Source organism: Orbicella franksi, chromosome 7 (assembly GCF_964199315.1).
Source record: "Orbicella franksi chromosome 7, jaOrbFran1.1, whole genome shotgun sequence".
In the NCBI taxonomy this organism is placed as follows: domain Eukaryota; kingdom Metazoa; phylum Cnidaria; class Anthozoa; order Scleractinia; family Merulinidae; genus Orbicella; species Orbicella franksi.
This window is the reverse complement of record NC_138151.1, coordinates 24184604-24205796: the sequence shown is the minus strand read 5'-3', so window position 1 is coordinate 24205796 and position 21193 is coordinate 24184604. Positions and strand designations below refer to the sequence as shown.

The 21193-nt window shown below is 38.1% G+C and overlaps 2 protein-coding genes across 2 annotated transcripts in view; both read right to left on the bottom strand.

Annotated features, from left to right (window-relative positions):
* Positions 1–21193, bottom strand: part of LOC145492291 (uncharacterized) — a 175111-nt gene that overhangs the window by 14338 nt on the left and 139580 nt on the right. The gene's annotated exons all lie outside the window — the stretch shown is intronic.
* Positions 16933–21193, bottom strand: part of LOC145492695 (neuronal growth regulator 1-like) — a 28783-nt gene continuing 24522 nt past the window's right edge. Inside the window, exon 4 of the mRNA XM_081472100.1 lies at positions 16933–17101. Within this exon, the coding sequence (XP_081328226.1) occupies positions 16933–17101 (169 nt within the window). The remainder of the gene's footprint in view (positions 17102–21193) is intronic.

Here is a 21193-nt window from a genome sequence, read left to right as displayed (position 1 = left end):
AAACCAACTGCACCTCCAGGGCCGCGGCCAGGTTGTTGAAAAACCGGTTAACGCTAACCCAGCATTAAAAGTTCATCGGAGTAGTGATTTTTCCTGTATAAAAATGTTTTTCACCACTTACGTTTCTTTTTTTTTTGTAGTTTGAGATTATTCAAACTAAAAGCGGAAGGACAAACAATGTAAACATAAAACCTAACCGAAAAGCTACAAAAATGAAATCAAAATTTTCGCTAATCCTCAGGGTTAGCTTAATTGGGGTTTGAACAACCCGGCCCAGGAGAGTTTGAGACAACACACATGCCAATGAACTCTGATGTAAAGAGACACTGTGTAGTTTGTTATAAGCAGGAAAGGGGACAGCTAAAGGTATTTTCTTTTTGCAGTGCACCTCAGTGTAATGGAAAGCACATGCATGTTACAAAAGACAAGAATTGCTTTCAGGAATTTCATAGCAGGAAATATCAAAATCCTTGATCATTCCTATCTTTGTTTCATTTGTTGTGTTATAATGTTATATACTTTATCTGTTCTGCCAATTATATGTTTGACTTGCCGTGTTTATTATAGAATAGCAGTTGCCTGCCACAGATGGGCAAGGGTAGTGGCCGGGTTTTTCTTACAATAAGACCTTAGATGAACGGAAAACAAATTCCTTTTTGCTCTTGGATGGATGTTACATCCATGAGCTTAGGAGGCAGTCGGATAGCGCTCACTCACTCACTCACTCATTCACTCACTCGCTCACTCACTCACTCACTCACTCACTCACTCACTCACTCACTCACTCCATTCTGATTAATTTATTCATTAAAACCGGATTAAATAGGTTTTTCCTGTCCCTCCCCTGCTTGGTATGGTTTTTGTCCCAGTTACGTCGTCCTGTAAGTTTGGCAGGGCCGGGGTAATTCGTAAGGGCAGGAGACGTATAGCTTCGAAGAAGCTCACGTTGAATTCCCCTCTCGCTGGGACTTAAATGCCACAATAGTGGAAAGCGAGATTGAGAGAGACCTGCCAGATAGTTATCAAACAAATGCCAAATAATGTAAACCAAATAACAAATGCCAAATACGAAATGCTGAACCACTGTGAAATACGTGACCTATCAGATGAGCAATCGCTGAAACATGAAAGTACCAAGGAGCAGAGTAAATCTGTTACGGTACCCGAACAGTATATCGACGCATGTATTAGAAAACCTGAACTTCAAAATAAACATGGAACACCATTCCAGGCGTCAAGTAAGTTCAATTGTTCAAAAAATGCAAACGTACTCGAGGATAAAAGGAATATTCAGCTCCGAAATTCAAGAGCAGTAATAGTCTCCCATTCTCGTTTACGAATGAGACGTGAAAGAGAGCCTTCGAGAATTTCTTTCAGAATGGTTACTAGACTTTTTAACAGGAGACAGACAAGAAGGGCAGTCAGATGATACATTAAGAAATGTGTCCATGCATCATCTATGTTTTAGGTTATGCATTGCGGATATACTCGTATTCACTTCTTTGACCAATGCACAAGATCGAAATTCACAATTTTCCCAAACGAGAGTTTGAATAGACGTAATTTGTTTGTTGTTCGAATGAGGACATTTAAGCATAAAAAGTCACCTTTGTTTTGCATTGGTACTGAAGATAATGTTTACCAAAAATCAAGGCAGCTCCACATTAAAATTTTGATTCATTTAACTAGCAGACTTGTATCACTTAGTGGAGATGTTGAGTTAAATCCAGGACCTTCAAATCAGTGTAACGATGCCATGTGTAGTTCATCACCTACAAATTTTGTACCTCTATTAGAAACCAGATTGTCTAACTTGGACAGAACTGCAATTGATGTTGGAGGAGGTGGTGACTGCTTTTTTAGGGCTGTATCACATCAACTCTATGGCAATCCTAATAATCATTTTTATCTGCGCGGTGGTGGTGTTCAGTATTTAGTGCATAACCCTGAACAGTTTATAGAGAGTAACACTGTGCATTCTTGGCAAGATTATTTACAAAGCATGTCAAATCAAGGAACATGAGCTGATGCTATCATAATCCAAGCAGTTGCTAACTGTCTTAACTTGTCAATTTATATTATCGAGTCAAATCCAGCCTTTTCTCCTGTTACTGTTGCTGAACTAATTAATGTGACAGATGTTAGCCTAAGAATTTACATTGGGCGTGAAGACGAAATTCATTATGTTCCTACAAGTCAGATGCAAAGGAGATACAGTAATAGTGAAACAAATAAAGACAAGAAAAACCAAGCTAGGTGCTCTAGAAAGGAAATTGAACCTGGGACATATAAGGGAAATCGAGCGAAAGTCCTTTAGAAAACGGAGAGCAGCTAACCCAGAGCTTGTACGGGAAATTAATAAGCAGTCATTTAGGAAACGAAAAGCAGCTAACCCAGAGCTTGTACGGAAAATTAATATGTGGTCAGTTACAAAAAGCAGATAACCCAGAGCTTGTAAGGGAGACTAAAAAACAGTCTGTTAAAGTACACCTAACCCCAAAACTGTTTTTTCGCTAAAACGAACCCACTTGTTATTCGAAGCTTTTGGGCGAAAAAATTTTTGAATTTTGGTTGAATCCTTGATTTTCTGTGTCCTTTCAAAGTCGCGCCTGAAGTGTTACACGACCGCGTTTCAGGGAGTCTGGGGCGGCGGTTGCTAAATGACGTCTACCCAGGAACCAAACACAAATGTCGCCTCAGTCAGCTCTCTGTATTTGCTCGAGAAAATGGAAAACAAAACTAATCGTTCCAATATATTTTGGGACTAAAACTTCCAAGTTTTGTTTCAGAATCATTTCTTTTCCGTCACCGGAGTAAGAGTTAGGTTTCGATTCGGAAGACATCGAAATAAACTTCGATCGAGCACGTTCGACAACTGTGAGCTCACTGCTTAGAGCTTTGAGAGCAATTTGCAATATTTCAAGCGACGATGGGGAAGACTTCATTGCGGACGAACTGCTTGTATATTAGGAATGGAAAGCTAGATAAGATGTGGAGGAGCAGGCAAACGAAAAGCAGTAAACAGTCCGGAAAATCCCGATAAATTAGGACATCTGTGATGTCACGAAACTCACGTTTCAACCAATGAGAACGCGTGTTTTGGTTGGAGTGTTGTGTTTCACAACAAACCAAGAGATTCAAGATTGCGGACAAAGAGAGTCGCGAATATTTTCCAATGCCATGAATGCGGGCCTTCAGGAGGTATATATATTTATCTCGAATTGAGTTAAATACTGTCCAAAATATAAAATAAAAGGAAAGTTTGAGTTCGCGTTCCATGTCACAGACAATTCTGCCCAGATAACGATCATCCTCGAACCGAAGTAAGCACTACGGAACGCTATGCGGGCCATGCTTGACGAGCTGCTGTTATCATTCTTTGGAAGGAGACCGTATAATCGGCAAGCATCTTTACTCTGCATTTTTCTAAGCACAGAAATGATCGATATGAGAATTGAGGCTTTCCTCTTATCTAGAGATTATCGGGCCGAAATCGACAGCATGCGCGTGTTCTTATATGCCAGCAAAGGCAAATTGTAAATGTCCAAAATGTTATACGTTTTGGCTAAATCGAGGAAATGAAATCATTATTAAATCAGAATTTTCAATAACGCATACGAGTGAGAAAATCTTGTTCTTTTATACAAAATAAACTCAGCTGGAAAAATGTATTCAAAATTTTAGTGTTGTCAGATGCAGGGACAGTCAAAAATTCTGTTAATATATTCTTTGTAAATCTGAAATTTCTCCATTTTGGTATTTATTTGACATATTTCTTGTATCTATTTGTTACTGTGCTAAAAGATGTCATGTCTGATTTCCACATTTAAATTGTGAAAACTCACATATAATTGCTGACTTTCACAAGTTATTTACCCAAAGGTATAAAAATATAATTCCTGGACAGATTGACAAGGGAGCACTCACAATCCATCCACACGTCCCAAGGTTTTATTATATATTCATTTAAAGTATACAAAACAAATTCAGTCTTGAGAGTGAAATCCATTTTATTTTATTCACTCTTTAGGTACTCTCGACCTTGAATTTGTCTCTTAGCAGAATGCAGGACCTGAAACAAATCACAAGCGCTTAGAAGATTATTACATTGCTTACAGATGTCAGTATTATTACAAATGTATTTTTCGTTTTAAAATATGAATTTATTTTGAATGTAGTTACCACATTAGTCTCACTAAATAAGAGATTGCCCTGAAGTGGTCCGATGACTCTTATGTTTTCTATTTTTTATTACACATTCTTAACCAAACTGATATGTTTCCTGTTCACAACCAATTAATGTTTTGCATTAGTTTCACAATTAGTAATGTTCAACACTCGACACTACATTCTAAACTCTTGCACCTTTTCGGTCTTTGCTTTCATAAAAATTATTTTGCAAAAATATTACTTTCTGGTACATTCAAGCTTCATGGGGAGGTGAAAAGAATCATCATTTACTAGGAACAGCTGCAGTATGTACAGCTTAAAAAAAAAATGCCCAAAAAAGAGTACAATGCCCCCTACAAGCCTTAACTTACATGCTTGCATGGCCCTCTACGTCTGGTAAATGAGCACAAACAATCTCTCTACCCTTTGTGCCATTCCTTGGGATACTGATAGCATCCATTTACAGGGAATCACTGCACTACCCCTGGCCTGCCTGTTTCGCTGCCACTTCTGTGCTGTAGGTGGTTTTCAACAGGCTGCTAGAGCTCCAGTGATAAAACTGGGGTGCGCATTCGGTGAATCCACCAAAACAGAGACGTCCCAAATTTGTTTAATTTCGTCGGCGTACTTAGCAACGTCTTCTTTACTCTCTTTTCCTTTGTTTTTCCCAAAAAAATTCGGCAAAGTACCTCGAGCAGTCCAGTATGCTCCTCCATGTACTTAAAGAGAGGGAAATTGAAAACAACTGTCATAAAAATGAAGGCACGATGCATTACTCAAGCCTTATAACAACAGCGGTTCAGGTACACTCGTAAGGCTTCAAATTCAAAGAGTATTTACAAAACATCGGCGTTGTCTACAACCGCGCAATTTGGCATGATGAAACTTTAACAACACTAGAACCAGTAAAAAATATACACAGCTCAATGAAAAATACGTGAATACTAGGAAATAACGCGTACTCTTTACTAACCTTAATATTTGGTCACAAAATCGCGTCTACATCGTCGCTTGACACCCAAAAAACCTAAATGATTAGAAGACAGTCAACGTTCTCCCACTACCAAAATGGCCGCTTATTCTCCTTCTCAACGTTTGGTCGCAAAAAGTCCTGGAAAATGCTGGCCATACTCTATGCGAGACTGGAAACAACATATTTTCTTTGTCCACATGAAAGTTCCGCCATTTTCCCTGCTAACAATAGCTTCATGACGTCATGACCGTCCTAATTTATCGGGATATTCTGGACTGGTAAAGAAATCTCAAGGACTGCTTTGGATGGTAATTTCGTCACCTAAACACAAGACTCCCACGCGTGTTTATAACCCGTTTACATTTGTCTTTAGTGAGAATGTATTTTGTCAAGGTATAGGTTGTTCTATTAAATCCAGTTTGTGTTATACTTTCTGGAATGCTTCATGTTCAAAAGAGCGACGTAAGTGTTGCAGTTTTCGAGACTTGATGACCTCCAAAACACTGGCTTCGATCCATTGAAAATCGTAGAATTATTTGGACCTGTATTTTTGAAGCTGCGGGAAGCAAGGCGGAAGGAAACATTTCATACAGTTACCGATTTCACATTGTCACACGTTTTAAGTCGTAGCTCCAAATAACCAATGTAAGTTGTTCTCAAAGTTTGCAGTGAAAGTCGTCGGATAAGCGAAAAAGATGTGTTCCCTAAGCGGTCCGCAGATAACGTTACGCGGTCATATTTTAGACACTAATGTATAAAATGTTTGTCGCACTGCTGATTTCCAAACCTTCGAAAATCTCTGTGAGTGTAACAATTTTGTTATCATGTAATTCTAAAGGATTAATCTTCGACTTTTATCTAAATCGAAAGAGAAATAAGTGCTGGTTGGCGGCGTACAGTTGCGACCTATTTACACATCAGTATATTTGGTCGTAACGCTTCTTGATTGATCACACAACTTTGCCGGCTATGTTATAAATACTGCGGGACCGGAAGATACAGGTTGTCGATAGTATTTCGACAAATTGCTGGTTGGCTTTAAGCAGAAAATTTTGAAAATAGCGTTTAAAAGTTTGCGGAACAAATTCCAGTGAGAGTTCTTCAATGGTTCTCACAGACTCAGTTCGCTTATTTCGGTTCGACAAAATCAACCATCGTTTATGTCTTTATTGTTTCATTGACCGATCATCGCCAGTAAATTGTACAGTATATCTTTTTTTAGATCTGGGATATTGCTGCAGCCGATAGCACTTCTGGAAGGCAATTCTGCGCACTTTTCGAATGTGTATTGCCCTGAAGGAAATGAGAGGACGCGAGATATTCGACCTTCCTGGGTAGACGTCACAACAGCTGCTGGACCCATTCTCCTCAAACTCGGTCGTGAAATAAAATGGCGGTGTTTTGAGGCTATTTTCGAGATTTCGTCGGAGCTCAGAAAATCGAGAATTTAACCGAATCCAAAAATATTTTCGCAGAAGTATTTCAAATAACATATAGATTCGTTTTAGCGAAAAAAAAAAAATGGGGGTTAGGTGCACTTTAAGAGAAAGAAAGCCGGTAACCCAGAATAATTTAAACAAATCAATAGAAATTCCAAAGAGAAGCTCAAAACAGTGTCAGGTTTCCATACAGCTAATGCAGTTAGTGAAGCACTTTTTCATGATCTCCCAAATGTATCACAAGTAACATTTGGCAATGACAGGTTGCAAGTACAAAAAAACAAAGATACTGATGCAATTTCCATGATAAATTTGTTTCACAAAAACATTGCACATGGCCCAGAATATGTATGCACTTGTTGTGATCAGTTATGGTAGAAGTCCTCTGTAGTGAAATGCGATGCAAATAAATACAAGTCATGCTCACAAGATGTGGTTAAGTCCTGTCTTTTTGGTTTTAAGAATGTTAATGACACTGAATGGATTTGCATAACGTATGATTCAAATCTGAAGAAAGGAAAGTTACCCAGCTGGCTAAAGCCAATAACATGGGTTTTCCTAACAAGCCTGATATATCAAATTTGACATCCTTAGAAAGGCGACTAACATCACCACGTATACCTTTTATGCAAATCCGTGAACTACCTAGAGGTAGTCAGTTGTCCATTCATGGAAACATTGTAAACGTCCCAAGTGATGTCAATTCCACTGTACATTGTCTCCCAAGGCTACTGAGTGAATCACAAACTATTCTTATAAAACTTAAACGGCGTCTCAGCTATAAGCATTATTATCAGTTTCAGAATGTTAGACCTAAGAGAGTATTAGATGCAGCGAAATATCTTGTAGACATAAGTGACTTGTTCAGAGGAGAAGGTATAGAAGTTCAAAATAGATGGCTAAATGATATTAATTCTACTAACAATGAGGATTGGCAAGAATTTGTGGAAAACCCTAGTGTCCTAAATCCTATATATGAAGCCCTTTCAAAGGAAAAAATGGAAGATGTAAGTAATAACAGCATTTCTAACACTGGAGTTGATAGTCAGGACAAAATAGTTGATAACAATGATGATTGGTGTAAAGTTGAGGAACGTCCTTGGGAGTTACAGATACATTACTGCAAGAATCCAATTTAGTAGAAAGTGCAGACAAAATTATTAGTTTTGCACCAGGTGGAGAAAACAAACCATTAGGGATATTCTCGGACAAGGACTCAGAATACCTTTCATTTACTTCAATATTTTGTGGAAAACGAAGGCCTGACAACAATGAAAGAAAGGTCCCTGTATCATACAGTACAATTGCGAAGTGGGAATTAAGAAGTCAGGATAGAAGAGCTGCCATGTCTGTCCCTAATATCTTTTATAAGCTGACAAAGCTGCAAATCAAGCAAATTCAAGATAGTACTTGTATTTCACTCAGAAAGTGTAAGACGAAAGGGAAATGTTTCACTGCTGGAGACTTACTGAAGATTACCTCGATAACCTTGTACACCTAGATGAAGGTTTCAGAGTTTTAAAAAGTGTTCGAGGGTCAAAACCTTATTTTGAAAAGTGCAAAAAAGACCTGTTTGCAATGATTCGTCAACTTGGCAACCCAACATGGTTTTGCTCCTTTTCAGCTGCTGAAACAAGGTGGACTCATCTTCTCAAAACCTTAGGTAGAATTGTTGAGAAAAAAGAGTACACTGATGATGAAATCCAACAAATGACTTGGCAGCAAAAATCAGATCTTCAAAAAGATCCTGTGACCAGTACTAGGAACTTTGACCACATGGTACAGTTGTTTATTCGTGATGTTTTGAAGAGCAGTGTCGCACCTATGGGAGAAATAGCCGATTATTTTCAGAGAGTAGAATGTCAGCAAAGAGGAAGCCCACATATTTGTAGATTGTTTTGGATAAAGGATGCACCACAGTATGAAAAAGATTCCAGTGAAGAGGTTGTCGCATTTGTTGATAAATTTATCATCTGCCACAAGCCAAACAGTTCAAGTGAAATGGAAAATCTTGTCAATTTGCAAATGCTCAGACATGTCAAAACTTGCAAGAGATCAGGGAATAACGTATGTCGATTTAACTTTCCATTGCCATCAATGCCCAGGACAATTATACTGAAACCACTTGAGGAATCCTATCATGATGAGAAGGAGAGTAACCTTATCAAAGAAAATTCCGATAAAATTATAAACAGGTCCTTGACAGCATGAAATATGGTGAAGATATAAGCTTTGAAGATTTCCTGAAAAAATTAGGATTAACTGAAGAAAGTTATCTCTTAGCTATCAGGAACACATTAAAGCGTGACACATTATTTCTTAAAAGATCACCATCAGAAATAAGGATGAACAATTACAATACTCACTTACTGCAAGCCTGGCAAGCAAACATGGACATACAATATGTGTTAGATCCTTATGCATGTGCTACATACATACTGTCGTGCATTACAAAAGGCCAGCGAGGTATGAGCAGACTTCTTGAAAAAGCGTCCGAAGAAGCAAAGGCAGGTAATAAAGACATTACAATCAGAGTTAGACATATCGGAAACAAAATTTCTCAATGCAGTTGAAATCAGTGCTCAAGAAGCGGTTTATCTTGTATTACAAGTACCTCTAAGACGTTCATCTCGTGATGTTCAGTTTATAAGCACCTCACCTCCAGATGAAAGAACATTCTTAGTAAAAAAAAACTGGAAAAGCTGAAAGAGTTACCTGATAGTTCACATGACATAGAATCTGATAGCATTATAAAGCGGTATCAACGGAGACAAAAACAATTAGAAAAATTTTGCCTTGTTGACTTTGTTGCATGGTTTGAGTGTCTTAAGGACACACGAGATGTCACAAATTCCAGTGGGTCATCATTCACAGCTTCTGGTAATTTTGTTCCACAGACTAATTTTGAAGAAAACAATAATGATGACCCGAATGATACTAATATTACTGACCCAGAAGGTGAACTAAATGAATACAAACGGAAAGGAGGCAAGAAACTAGTAAAACGAAAGAAAGCTAAAATTGTCCGATATGTTAGGTACCATAAAGATAATGACCCAGAAAAACATTATAGAGAGCATTTTGTGCTTGATACACCATGGCGGAAGGAAAGCAAAGATTTGATAACAGACTGTCAAACATACCAAGAGAGATTTGAGCAGGTTAAGGATGAAGTTATCAGTAATAGGCATAAGTATGAATGCCATTCAGAAATACTAGATAAAGCAATGGAGGATATGAATAATACTGAATGCGACAACTTTGACAATGTTGCTCCAAATGCAGAGCATGTCAATCAGCAGGACTGTGCTGTTAAAGACAAGCCTAGTGAATTATTTGGTTGCTTTGACCCTAGCAAAAACAAGCAGCATAACCAATATGATTTGCTTGATGATTTTGGAATTTTCCCCAGAAGTAATGATCAGGAAGAACTTATTGTAAAGCGTAGACTTGTTCGTTCTTTGAATGTAAAACAAAGACAGTTTTTTTTTTATTACGTCTTACATTCAATTGAAACAAAAGATGACCCTCGAAGATTATTCTTAAGTGGAGGTGCTAGAGTTGGCAAAAGCACTGTTACAAATGCATTGTATGAAGCTCTGATCAGATTTCTAAATAGTATTAGCGAGGAAAATCCAGATGATGTGAAAGTTGTCAAGACTGCCCCTATTGGTAAAGCAGCATTCAATATAAAAGGCAATACACTACACGCTGCTTTCAAGATACCTGCCAATAGAGGATTTGAGTATTGTGCACTGGACAGTGACAGACTGAATACCCTTAGAGCAAAACTAAACAAGCTAAGGGTGATCTTCATCGATGAAATTTCTATGGTTAGAAGTGGCATGTTCAACTTTTTGAACTTAAGGTTACAACAAATTATGGGAACTAGTGAACCATTTAGTGGAATAAGCTTAGTAACTGTTGGAGATCTTTTCCAGCTTAAGCCAGTTTTTGATAAGTGGATCTTTGAAAATTCCCAATCTGGCTATAATGAATTTGCAACTAACATTTGGACAGAATACTTCACCCTCTTTGAATCGACAGAAATAATGAGACAAAAAGACGACAAAGAATTTGCTCAGCTACTCAATCGTTTGAGAGAAGGAAATCAGTCTGAAGATGTTACAGCCATTCTAAAACAACGGCTTCTGACTGTAAGGCCTCAACAAGATAATTACCCTAAGAACATGGCACATTTATTTGGCACAAATACACCAGTAGATGCTCACAACAATGTTCTATATACCCTCTCTAAAACTGAGAAATCGCAGATTAAGGCTTTGGACATTATAGTTGGGGACATTTCTGATGATCTCAAGAAACAAATGAAAAACAAAATCCCAGATGATCCAACAAAGACAATGGGTTTATATTCGCTAGTGTCGGTAGCAACTGCAGCAAAATATGACTTGACAACTAATTTTGATGTGACTGACGGACTCACCAATAGTGCAGAGTGTGCCATAGAAAACATAGACTACTGAGTTCAAAATTCCACCAGACCAAGTATTATTTGGGTCTCCTTTCCACATCCTGACATAGGCAGAAACCAGCGCAGAGAAAACGCACATTTGTACATGGCAACTACAGATAGAAATTGGACACTAGTATTGGAAGTAACAAAACAATTTCGAGTCAATAAAAAAAGTCAAGTCCAAATTCTCCGGCGCCAATTTCCGCTCAGACCCGCTGCTGCCAAGACCATTCACCGTTGTCAGGGCGACACATTAAGTGAGGCAGTTGTGGATTTTCCAGCATCCACAAGAGAGCACATGCATTATGTTGGCTTGAGCCATGTACGAAACAGCTCTGCTCTGCATATTGTTAATTTGAATGAAAACAAAATAAAGGTTAGTGAGTACGTTAAAAGTGAAATGAACAGACTAACAACACAAGCAAGTCTTGTGCCTTAAGCAGTGTTACAGACTGATAATTCACCCTAAACAAAACCAATCTTGTTTCAGAATGTTAGATCCCTCCACCTCCACATAGATGATGTACGAAGTGATTACAACATTCAAAAAGCTGATGTCAACATTTTTGTTGAATCAAAACTTTACTTATTAGATAGAGATGATAAATATCAGCTTCCTGAATTTATGCTTTACAGAAATGACTTTAGTCAGTCTAACATAAGAACTTGTTATGGAACCGTGCTGTGTATATTAAGAAAGATTTGAATTGTATTCAGGCAATATTATCAGGTGAAACTAGAAATTTCCTTTTCTTACCCATAACATGTCACTGGAAATATGGGTGTGATCGATCGACTAAGGATACCATAATAATAATAATAATAATAATAATAATAATAATAATAGTAATAATGATAATGACAATGATAATAATGATAATGATAATGATAATAATACATTTATATAGCGCTAATACTATGAAATATTCAAAAGCGTTTTACATATAAAAAGAAGCTCACAAACTAAAACAGAGATCCATAAAACGGATAAAATGTGCTAGAAATACAAAGATATAAAACGGCTTATGTAAGCAAGATTTACAAAAATTATAAACCGTCATAGGCGATTTTTAAAAAAAAATATGTTTTCAATCGTTTTTAAAAATGTCCAAAGACGAGCTTGATCGTATGACCATGGGCATACGACCATTTCATTTTTCATCAGGGCATACGACATGTCATTTCTCGTACTTTCCCTAACATTATAGAGCCAAGTTTCAACATTGATTACTGGATTATATTTTCTTTGTTTTGTCATTATAGTCAACCTAACAGCTAGTTATTTCCCTTTACGCTTATTATATTCTCATAGGGCGCGTCTCAAAAACACGATAATTATATTAGATGGAATATCTAATAAACTGCTGATTTGTAAAGCTGTATTCTTGTTTGGAATGTTCTCGGTACACAGCCATGTATTGGACGGGGATACCAATATCACTAAAGATTTTACTTGCCGAGTTAAGTCCTTTTTTCCTTACAAAGATCGTTTAAGTCGCTCCCAAAAATCTAAAGTCGTATACAAAGCCAGCTGCTGGGATTGTGACGCTTTCTATATCGGCAAAACAAAGCGACGACTGCATGACAGAAAGGTCGAGCATTTTAAGAGGCCCTGCGCCTAAGAAACGACCGATGATTTCCGGCTAAAAAATAAAATCGGCCGATTTTTATCTCCCAAGTATAGGTTACCGAATACTATTTTAAAATGAATTTCTTTTGTTTCAGTTTCGCTTTAAACCAAAAATATCGAGCCGCAAACTTTTTCCGTCTGATAGCAGCAAAATCAGGCCGAAAATAAGGCCCCGCTAAAAACTGTTCGGAAATTACTATCGCAACGCAAAATAATGAGAAAACTACACAGTGTTGAAGAAAAAGGCCTTTTAATGCAATATCATTCGATAAACATCTAAAAACTGCCGAAGCGATTAAAAAATAAAGTTTCAAATATTGCATACTAAATTAGATGGAACGTTGGAGCTGATTTTAAAATAATTATTTCTCAAAAGTTCAACGCTTTTGAAAGCAGTCACAGTGATGAATCAGACATTGGAGGGATATACATCACGTTTCTGAAAAAACATTTTTCGGCCAAAGTATATTGACCTTGTACAAAGCGTTCAAAGTTACCGTGTTTACCGTTATCCTGCTACTTGGGCGAAACACTCCTCTTTTGCCAATACGGCCGTGGATAGCGTGGTAAACGCCACTTTAAACCTTGCTAGGCATTCGAAGACCATCCTGAGTAGAAGGACGTAGAATTAAAAGAGAAAGGAAGATGAAAAATACGTAGAAAAAGAAAATAACTCGAAATTACCATCTGCTAACGAAAGTTGAATCTGGGAAATGTCGTTGCGTGACAGCGGCCATTGACGTCATTTGTCACGTCAAGTCGCAAGAGCGTGGGAAAACGAGTCTGCAATGTCCTTCGGGCGGTCAGCGGCTAGGGATGCAGTCGTGACCCCATAACTCAGATCACGCTGCGGCCAAAACGGTGTGGCGGTTGGGGAAGTTTTTCTTTTTGAGTGACCATCATTTGTGAAAAATAACATAACATTGCTCCACTAAACGTTTTCTGGCCGGGAAAAATTGTTTTCCTATTTGTGTATTTGTTTGGATTCCGCCGCTGTGTAGACAAAGACGTCAATGGCCGCTGTCACGCGACGACATTTTCCAGATTCAACTTTCGTTAGCAGATGGTAATTTCGAGTTATTTTCTTTTTCTACGTATTTTTCATCTTCCTTTCTCTTTTAATTCTACGTCCTTCTACTTAGGATGGTCTTGGAATGCCTAGCAAGGTTTAAAGTGTCGTTTACCACGCTATCCACGGCCGTATTGGCAAAGGAGAAGTGTTTCGCCCAAGTAGCAGGATAACGGTAAACACGGTAACTTTGAACGCTTTGTATAAGGTCAATATACTTTGGCCGAAAAATGTTTTTCCAGAAACGTGATGTGTATCCCTCCAATGTCTGATTCATCACTGTGACTGCTTTCAAAAGCGTTGAACTTTTGAGAAATAATTATTTTAAAATCAGCTCCAACGTTCCATCTAATTTAGTATGCAATATTTGAAACTTTATTTTTTAATCGCTTCGGCAGTTTTTAGATGTTTATCGAATGATATTGCATTAAAAGGCCTTTTTCTTCAACACTGTGTAGTTTTCTCATTATTTTGCGTTGCGATAGTAATTTCCGAACAGTTTTTAGCGGGGCCTTATTTTCGGCCTGATTTTGCTGCTATCAGACGGAAAAAGTTTGCGGCTCGATATTTTTGGTTTAAAGCGAAACTGAAACAAAAGAAATTCATTTTTAAATAGTATTCGGTAACCTCTACTTGGGAGATAAAAATCGGCCGATTTTATTTTTTAGCCGGAAATCATCGGTCGTTTCTTAGGCGCAGGGCCTCTTAAAGCCCTTACGCAAGTGGGTCACGTTTCCGCTGTTGCTGATCACGCAATCTCCACCGGCCATAACATCAAATGGGACCATTTCGAGGTCTTAGCTAGTGGACGATGTGATTTACATTGTAAAATAAAAGAAACATTGTTTATACGAGACATACGTACATACATACATACATACATACATACATACATACACACACACATACATACATACATACATACATACATACGTTTATTTGATAAGTAGGTTTAAAATAAGTCACTGTACAGCTGATTGGACCTACTACTACTAAGTCTAAATAAGAGAAACAGAAATTTACAATATAATGGTCATAAAGCTAAAATAATATATACAATAACGATAAAAAGAGTAATCAAATAATTTAAAAATACCTAAATTCAAATACCTAAATACCTAAATTCAGGGTTCTTATTATAATATTATTAAAACCAACACCTAGTGACAATGCTAGGAGTGAAAAGCTGTCATTTTATTAGCTATCACCTTTTGTTTTCGTTATTCTTTAGTTAGTTGCGAGTACCTCGCTTTGTATTTTTAAGTTTTAAATCTGTCGTTTTTTTGTAACCGCCACTTCTGAAGATGCGTGCTGTAGCATGCGAAACGTCAAGAAAATTTTAGACTGTTCTTCCAAACCATGCGTAGTTCATGTGTTATATTTGTTGCCGCTGTTTGCATTTTATTTCTTGTTAAATATACCAAATATTCAGCTCTCCCTTACATTTTAACATTTCCAATCATTTCCTCGTTGAGTGGTGAAGTCTTTGTAAATTTTCTTCGCCTTTTTATCTTCGGTCGATTTGGCTACCCTGAATTCAAAAAACCATAACAAACAAAAATATTGTAAGGGGATACCAATATCGATAGGGATTTGGGTATCCCCTACATTTTAGCATTTCTAGTCCTTTCCTTACTAGAATGACCTTTGCCTTATAAGTTTGCCTTTAATGTTCGGTTCATTTAGCTATACTATGGATTAAAGAAACGATAACAAACAAACACTCTGGAAGGGAATACACATGTCACTAGGGATTTGGGTATCCCTTACATGTCAACATTTCGATTTAGTCCTCGTTCCTCATTGGAACTTTCGTCTTTGTAATTTTGCTTTGCTTTTTTTTTTTTTTTAATCTTTGGTCGATTTCGCTACCCTGAATTAAAGAAACGATAACAAATAAACATATTGGAAAGGGATTCCCATATCACTAGGGATTTGGGTATCTATTAATTTTTTGCATTTTTCTTGTCGCGAAGTCTTCGGTAATGTAGGCATCAGGGTAGTTTTCTGAATGCTTTATCTGACCTCTTTTGCTCCAGATTTCGTTCCCGTCTTCACGGCTGATAAAGCGGGCGATGATGGGTCTGCATCTGTTCTCGATTTTCTTACACACTCTATGAACTGCGTGGAATTTTATGTTCGACACATCCAAGCCCATTTCGTTCTGAATTACACCACAAATCAGAGCTTTGCAATCCTCGCCTTCGAGCTTTGTGATATTGTTGAAACGTAGGTTTTCTCGTCGGGTGTACTGTTCTAGCTTGATGTTTTCTTCTATTGCGGATTCCAATTTCTTTTCCAGCTGTGCTACTTTCATTCTGAGATTTTCCAAACCATCCTTCATGTCCTTCGTGTTTTCGTTCGACTTTTCCTTCAGTGTGTCCACCTCGCTTTGTGTAAAACTCACGCCTTCTTTCAACGATGTTACTTCGCTTTTCATCTCTTCAATCTCATGGTTAAATTCCTGTCTGAGTTTGTCGAAGTCGGCACGTAAGCTGGCGAAGCCGGCTTCCATCGCTTTGATTAAAGAGTCGATAGAGCTTTTGATGTCTTCGTGGACTCCTTCTTCGTTCATAGTGTCGGACTCGCTGTGAGTCGAAGAATTTGATCCTCTCTGTTTTCTTTTTTTGTTTCTCTTACTTGCCATAAATTAGATATTTTGCATTTCCTGAACTTGAAATAAGCAATCGGTAATTGATTTAACTGTTACTCGCTTTGAGAACTGACATGAGCGCCCATACTTGGCGGAGCGTTAGAAGTTGCGTCCGTACGCCATGCTGCCGCATGCGCATCGCCGAACTATCCGAGGTTTAGAATGCTCCTTTCTTATTTAAAATGACGTGCATTTCAAGGGTTATCGATAGGCACTAAGTGCATGTTCATACAAGGAACTTTGGCGCGTGAATGCGGTTTTGTATGTTGTTATAAATGCGGACTCGAATCAGGCAGTCTGTTATAAATTGCCACTATTCTCAGCGACGTTATGTGTATCAAGATTAAGAAAGCTTTTATTCATTGAGACAAAGCTTCGTAAGAATATAAATGGTTTTTGAGGAGAATTATGGATGATTTCATTTGCCCCAGTCTGTAGTATTTAACGCTTTTAGTGTTTCAGGGTACCCAAAGCACTAGGGATTTGGGTACGGGGGTACCCAAAACACGGGGATACCCAAATCACTGTGGCGGGTCTGAGGTGGGGGGCATGGGGCCTGAGATGGGGAGTCTGAGGTTGAGGGTCTGAGGTGGGGGGCCTGAGATGGTAGCTTGAGATGGGGACCTAAGATGGGTGGTCTGAGACGGGGGCCCTGAGATGGGGAGAACGTTCCATGCAAACCCTGATCGCCTGGGTACACACAACAAAGCATCAATTTTTTCCCTCGTTCAGTCACAAATCGCCGTCTGGTCTCTAAAGCGCATGCGTCTCCCATGCATGCGTACCGCACATGGAATTTACAGAAGTTGTCGTCGTGAAAAGTTATCACGGATTCCATGATTTCTAGGGCGATGAAATCACATACAAACGCACACACCGTTCGAGGTAGACCAACACTAAAGGAAGTTAAGCGTTTTCGGAATGGGTCGGTCTGCAAGCCTTACGAGAGATCAATCAGCAGGCGAACATTTTGAGTGAATTTATCAAGAATCATGTTCAGATACCAAAGGAGCTATCAACCGGCGCTATCAACTCTTCAACTTGATAAAAAGCATCTTCAGAAGCGTCATCGTAGTTTTAGGCGTGATCGTGAACTAAGTAGAGTCCCAGCACGAACTCAAGAACGTCTGAGCAACAAGAGCAGAAATTTCAGAGAATTTGTTTACGAATGTATCTGTTCGAGTACACCTAAGTCAAACGCTCTGAGAAACTTTGTAAAGTATAACAAAGATAAAATCTCGAACTAAACGATATTCTGTCGTTATTTTCTTGTAACAGAGTCGTGTTTCTTTACAAGAGTGAAACGCATGTAGCGAATTATTGTACATTTAAGGTGAAAGAAACTAATGTAGTTATGTAGTTGACCCCAAAACAATTCTCGGCTTGCACTGTCACGCAATCCTGATGCAATAAAAAAATTATTCGAAAACCATTTAGTGGATAAAATCAAGAAATAGTGATATTATAGGAGATTAATAAAGAGACACGTCTCTAATTTTTAAGTACGTGCATTTTCCCAAACCTCAGATATTCGTCCAAATATTTTCCACAAAATTACAGAGCCCAGTATGGAGCCGCCATGTTGGTGTACCTCCGCGGTGCACCAACATTGCGGCCGGAAAATAATGTAAACATCTGGAACTTACTTTGGCTATCTACGCGACTGATTATCTTTAATCTTTAATCTTTAATCTTTAATCACTATTTATACACGGTAAAAACATCAGGTGGAAAAAAATTACATAGTAATGACTAAAAATCCACGTTCTAGCATTATATTAACTTACATTAATATGCCACTTAAAGTGCATATGACATGAAAAATATTTTTCGCTTATTCGAATGGCCTTTCAAAATACAGAAGATTGGTGCTTTTCTTTTTTAAATATCATTTTTCGTTTTAGAGATATTGACGTTTTTCTATTACGCAAATTAGATCAGTGATGACGTCATACTGTTTGCAACTAAAAATGGTAAAATATTGAACAAAATATATCTCTAGGAATATTGAAGCAGTGTTCTTGAAACTTGGCACCACAAATGCACGTCACAATATAACGTCATCACATCTGATTTGCATAATAGAAAAACGTTCATATCTCTAAAACGAAAAAAGATATTTCAAAAGGAAAAACGCCATCTTCTGTATTTTGAAAGTCCTCTAAAATAGGTAAGAATTATTTTTCATGTCATATGCACGTTAAGAAAAATCCTGGTTTTCATGAATGCCGTGTTTAAAGATTATGGTAGAGAAGGCGTTTAAATTTGTTTAATGAACTAGACTCTCTAATGTTACAGGGTAAGCTGTTCCAAAGGGTAGCGCCGCTGTAACTAAACTATTTCTCATGTAGTTAGTTCTTGGAAAGGGGACAACAAGTTTGTTTACCGAGTCCCTCAGAGAATAACTTGATTCATTTCGCTTTATAAATTTAGACGTGAGATATTCCGGAACAAGACCGTTTAAAGACTTGAAAACCATTAAGGCGTTCTGAATTTGACGTTGAGATTTCAAGTCTTTCCAGCTGAGTTTGTGAAATAAGGAATCGACATCCACGTCATAGTTTGATGAAGTTATAACACGAGCAGCACGGTTCTGTAGTTTTTGTAGCTTTTTAAATAATGTTTTGCCACAATTACCCCAGACAAGGCTGCAGTAATCAAAGTGAGGTTGAACTAGTGAGTTGTAAATACTGAGTAGGGTGGATTGAGGCACAAATGGCTTAACTCGCTTTATGGCTCCAACAGCGGAAGCGATCTTTTTACAAAGTTTATCAATGTGGGAATGCTACGTTAAATTTTCATCGATATGCATTCCAAGGGATTTCACAGAAAAAACTTGTTCAATCCGAACATTATCAATGGAAAGTTCGAGTGTATCAGATAGAGTACTTAATCTTTGCCTGGAGCCGATCAGTATAAATTCAGTTTTTGTAGCGTTCAAGGTAAGTTTGTTAGTCACTAGCCATTTGCTCAGCTTTTCAAGGTCGTGAGATAGATTAGACTGGATCAAATGTAAATCAGAACCAGCATAAGTAATGTGGGTGTCATCTTTATACATTCTAGGTACGCTGAACGATAAACAGCTAGGCAAATCGTTAATATAAATTAGCACACCACATTTGAGAGTGGTGAAGTCAGAGAGATAACTGTTAACTGAGCACCGTTGTGTGCGATTCGTCAAATACGATTTGAACCAATCAAGAGTTTCTGTACTGAACAAACAAGCATTTACAGAAGCACTTTTCCTAATACTTTAACTTCTAAATGGGCTAAAAATCACGAAATAAGTATATGTTTTTCCACAAACGCGTTCGTAGGTCTATGTCACGCACCACCATAACTCTGAAATTCAAAATGTCTTGCTTGCTTGAGAAATGCAAATAACAACGACAAAGGCTACGGAAGAATAAAAAAAAAACCTGAAACGTTTATCGGCTGATATAAAGACCTTGACTCATTTCACGCCCTAAAGCCCTGCAAACGAGTAATAAGCCATTAATCGATTCCAAGAAATGCAATCAAAGACAGAACAGCTTGAACACATCGATTCGATTGAATTTCGTACCACTTTAAATGCAGAACATTTAGCATGATTGCAATATAGCCAGTGCTTCTCAGTATAACGAATGCCTGGGTACACGCAGCAAAGCGTCTAGCTTACGATATTTTTTGGCTTCTTACAGGGGTGTCTGGAAAACCCGAATAGCGAATAGCCGCGAATAGCGAACAGCGAATAGTTCCGAATAGCGAATAGCGAATAGTGCGAATAGTCTCCAATAGTGCGAATAGAGGCGAACAGTCTCGAATAGTGGCGAATAGTGGCAAATAGTGGCAAATCGTGGCAAATCGTAGCAAATAGGGTACCCACTATCTCGCAATCAACCTCGCAGCAACGTAGGACGGGATTTTCCCGCAGACGCTTATCAGGACAAAAGGTGTTTTTAAACGTAATTTCTTCTGTTTTAAACCGCTGCAAAAGCGTAAATACGTCTTTATTAGGTTATCCTTGTGTTTTCTGTTTACTTAATGTCGGCGATGGACAGCCCTATGATGAGTCCGGAGAAGAAAAGGTAATAAATTCACTGAAATTCTGTTGCTTATTTGAATAATTGATTAACGCAGGATATTAGATCTAAAGCGGTGACTATTGACGACTATTCCACTTTTCGCGACTGTGCGCCACTATTCGCACTATTCAAGACTATTCGCACTATTCGGGACTATTCGCTATTCGCTATTGGCGACTATTCGCTATTCGCTATTCGCTATTCGCTATTCGCTATTCGCTATTCGCTATTCGCTATTCGCTATTCGCTATTCGCTATTCGCTATTCGCTATTCGCTATTCGCTATTCGCTATTCGCTATTCGGGTTTTCCAGACACCCCTTCTTACAGGCAGCAACTGTCTAAAGCAAGTGTGCCTGAGCTCATCATCAAGTCAGTCCATTGAAGGTACAAGTGTAGCAATTTCCTAGTAAGCATCGTAGTATCGTACATGAAAAAGCCAAAGATGAACATTACAGGTAAAGACCAAGTCACCTCAGTAGGCCCTCTGCACCTTCGCGACAATGTTGTGCTTTCTTTAGATGGCAAAGAACTATAGCTGCACAATTAGGGCTTAGAACTTCAATTTAACGGGCATTTGTGTCTGGTATTGCTGATATTTGGCTAGAATTGTGATGTGGGCAGTGTTGTAGTTTGGAGAGGGTACTTCACTGCTCCATCAATTTAAAATACATACATGTATACCTGGGATGTAACAAACATTCCACATTTTGCTT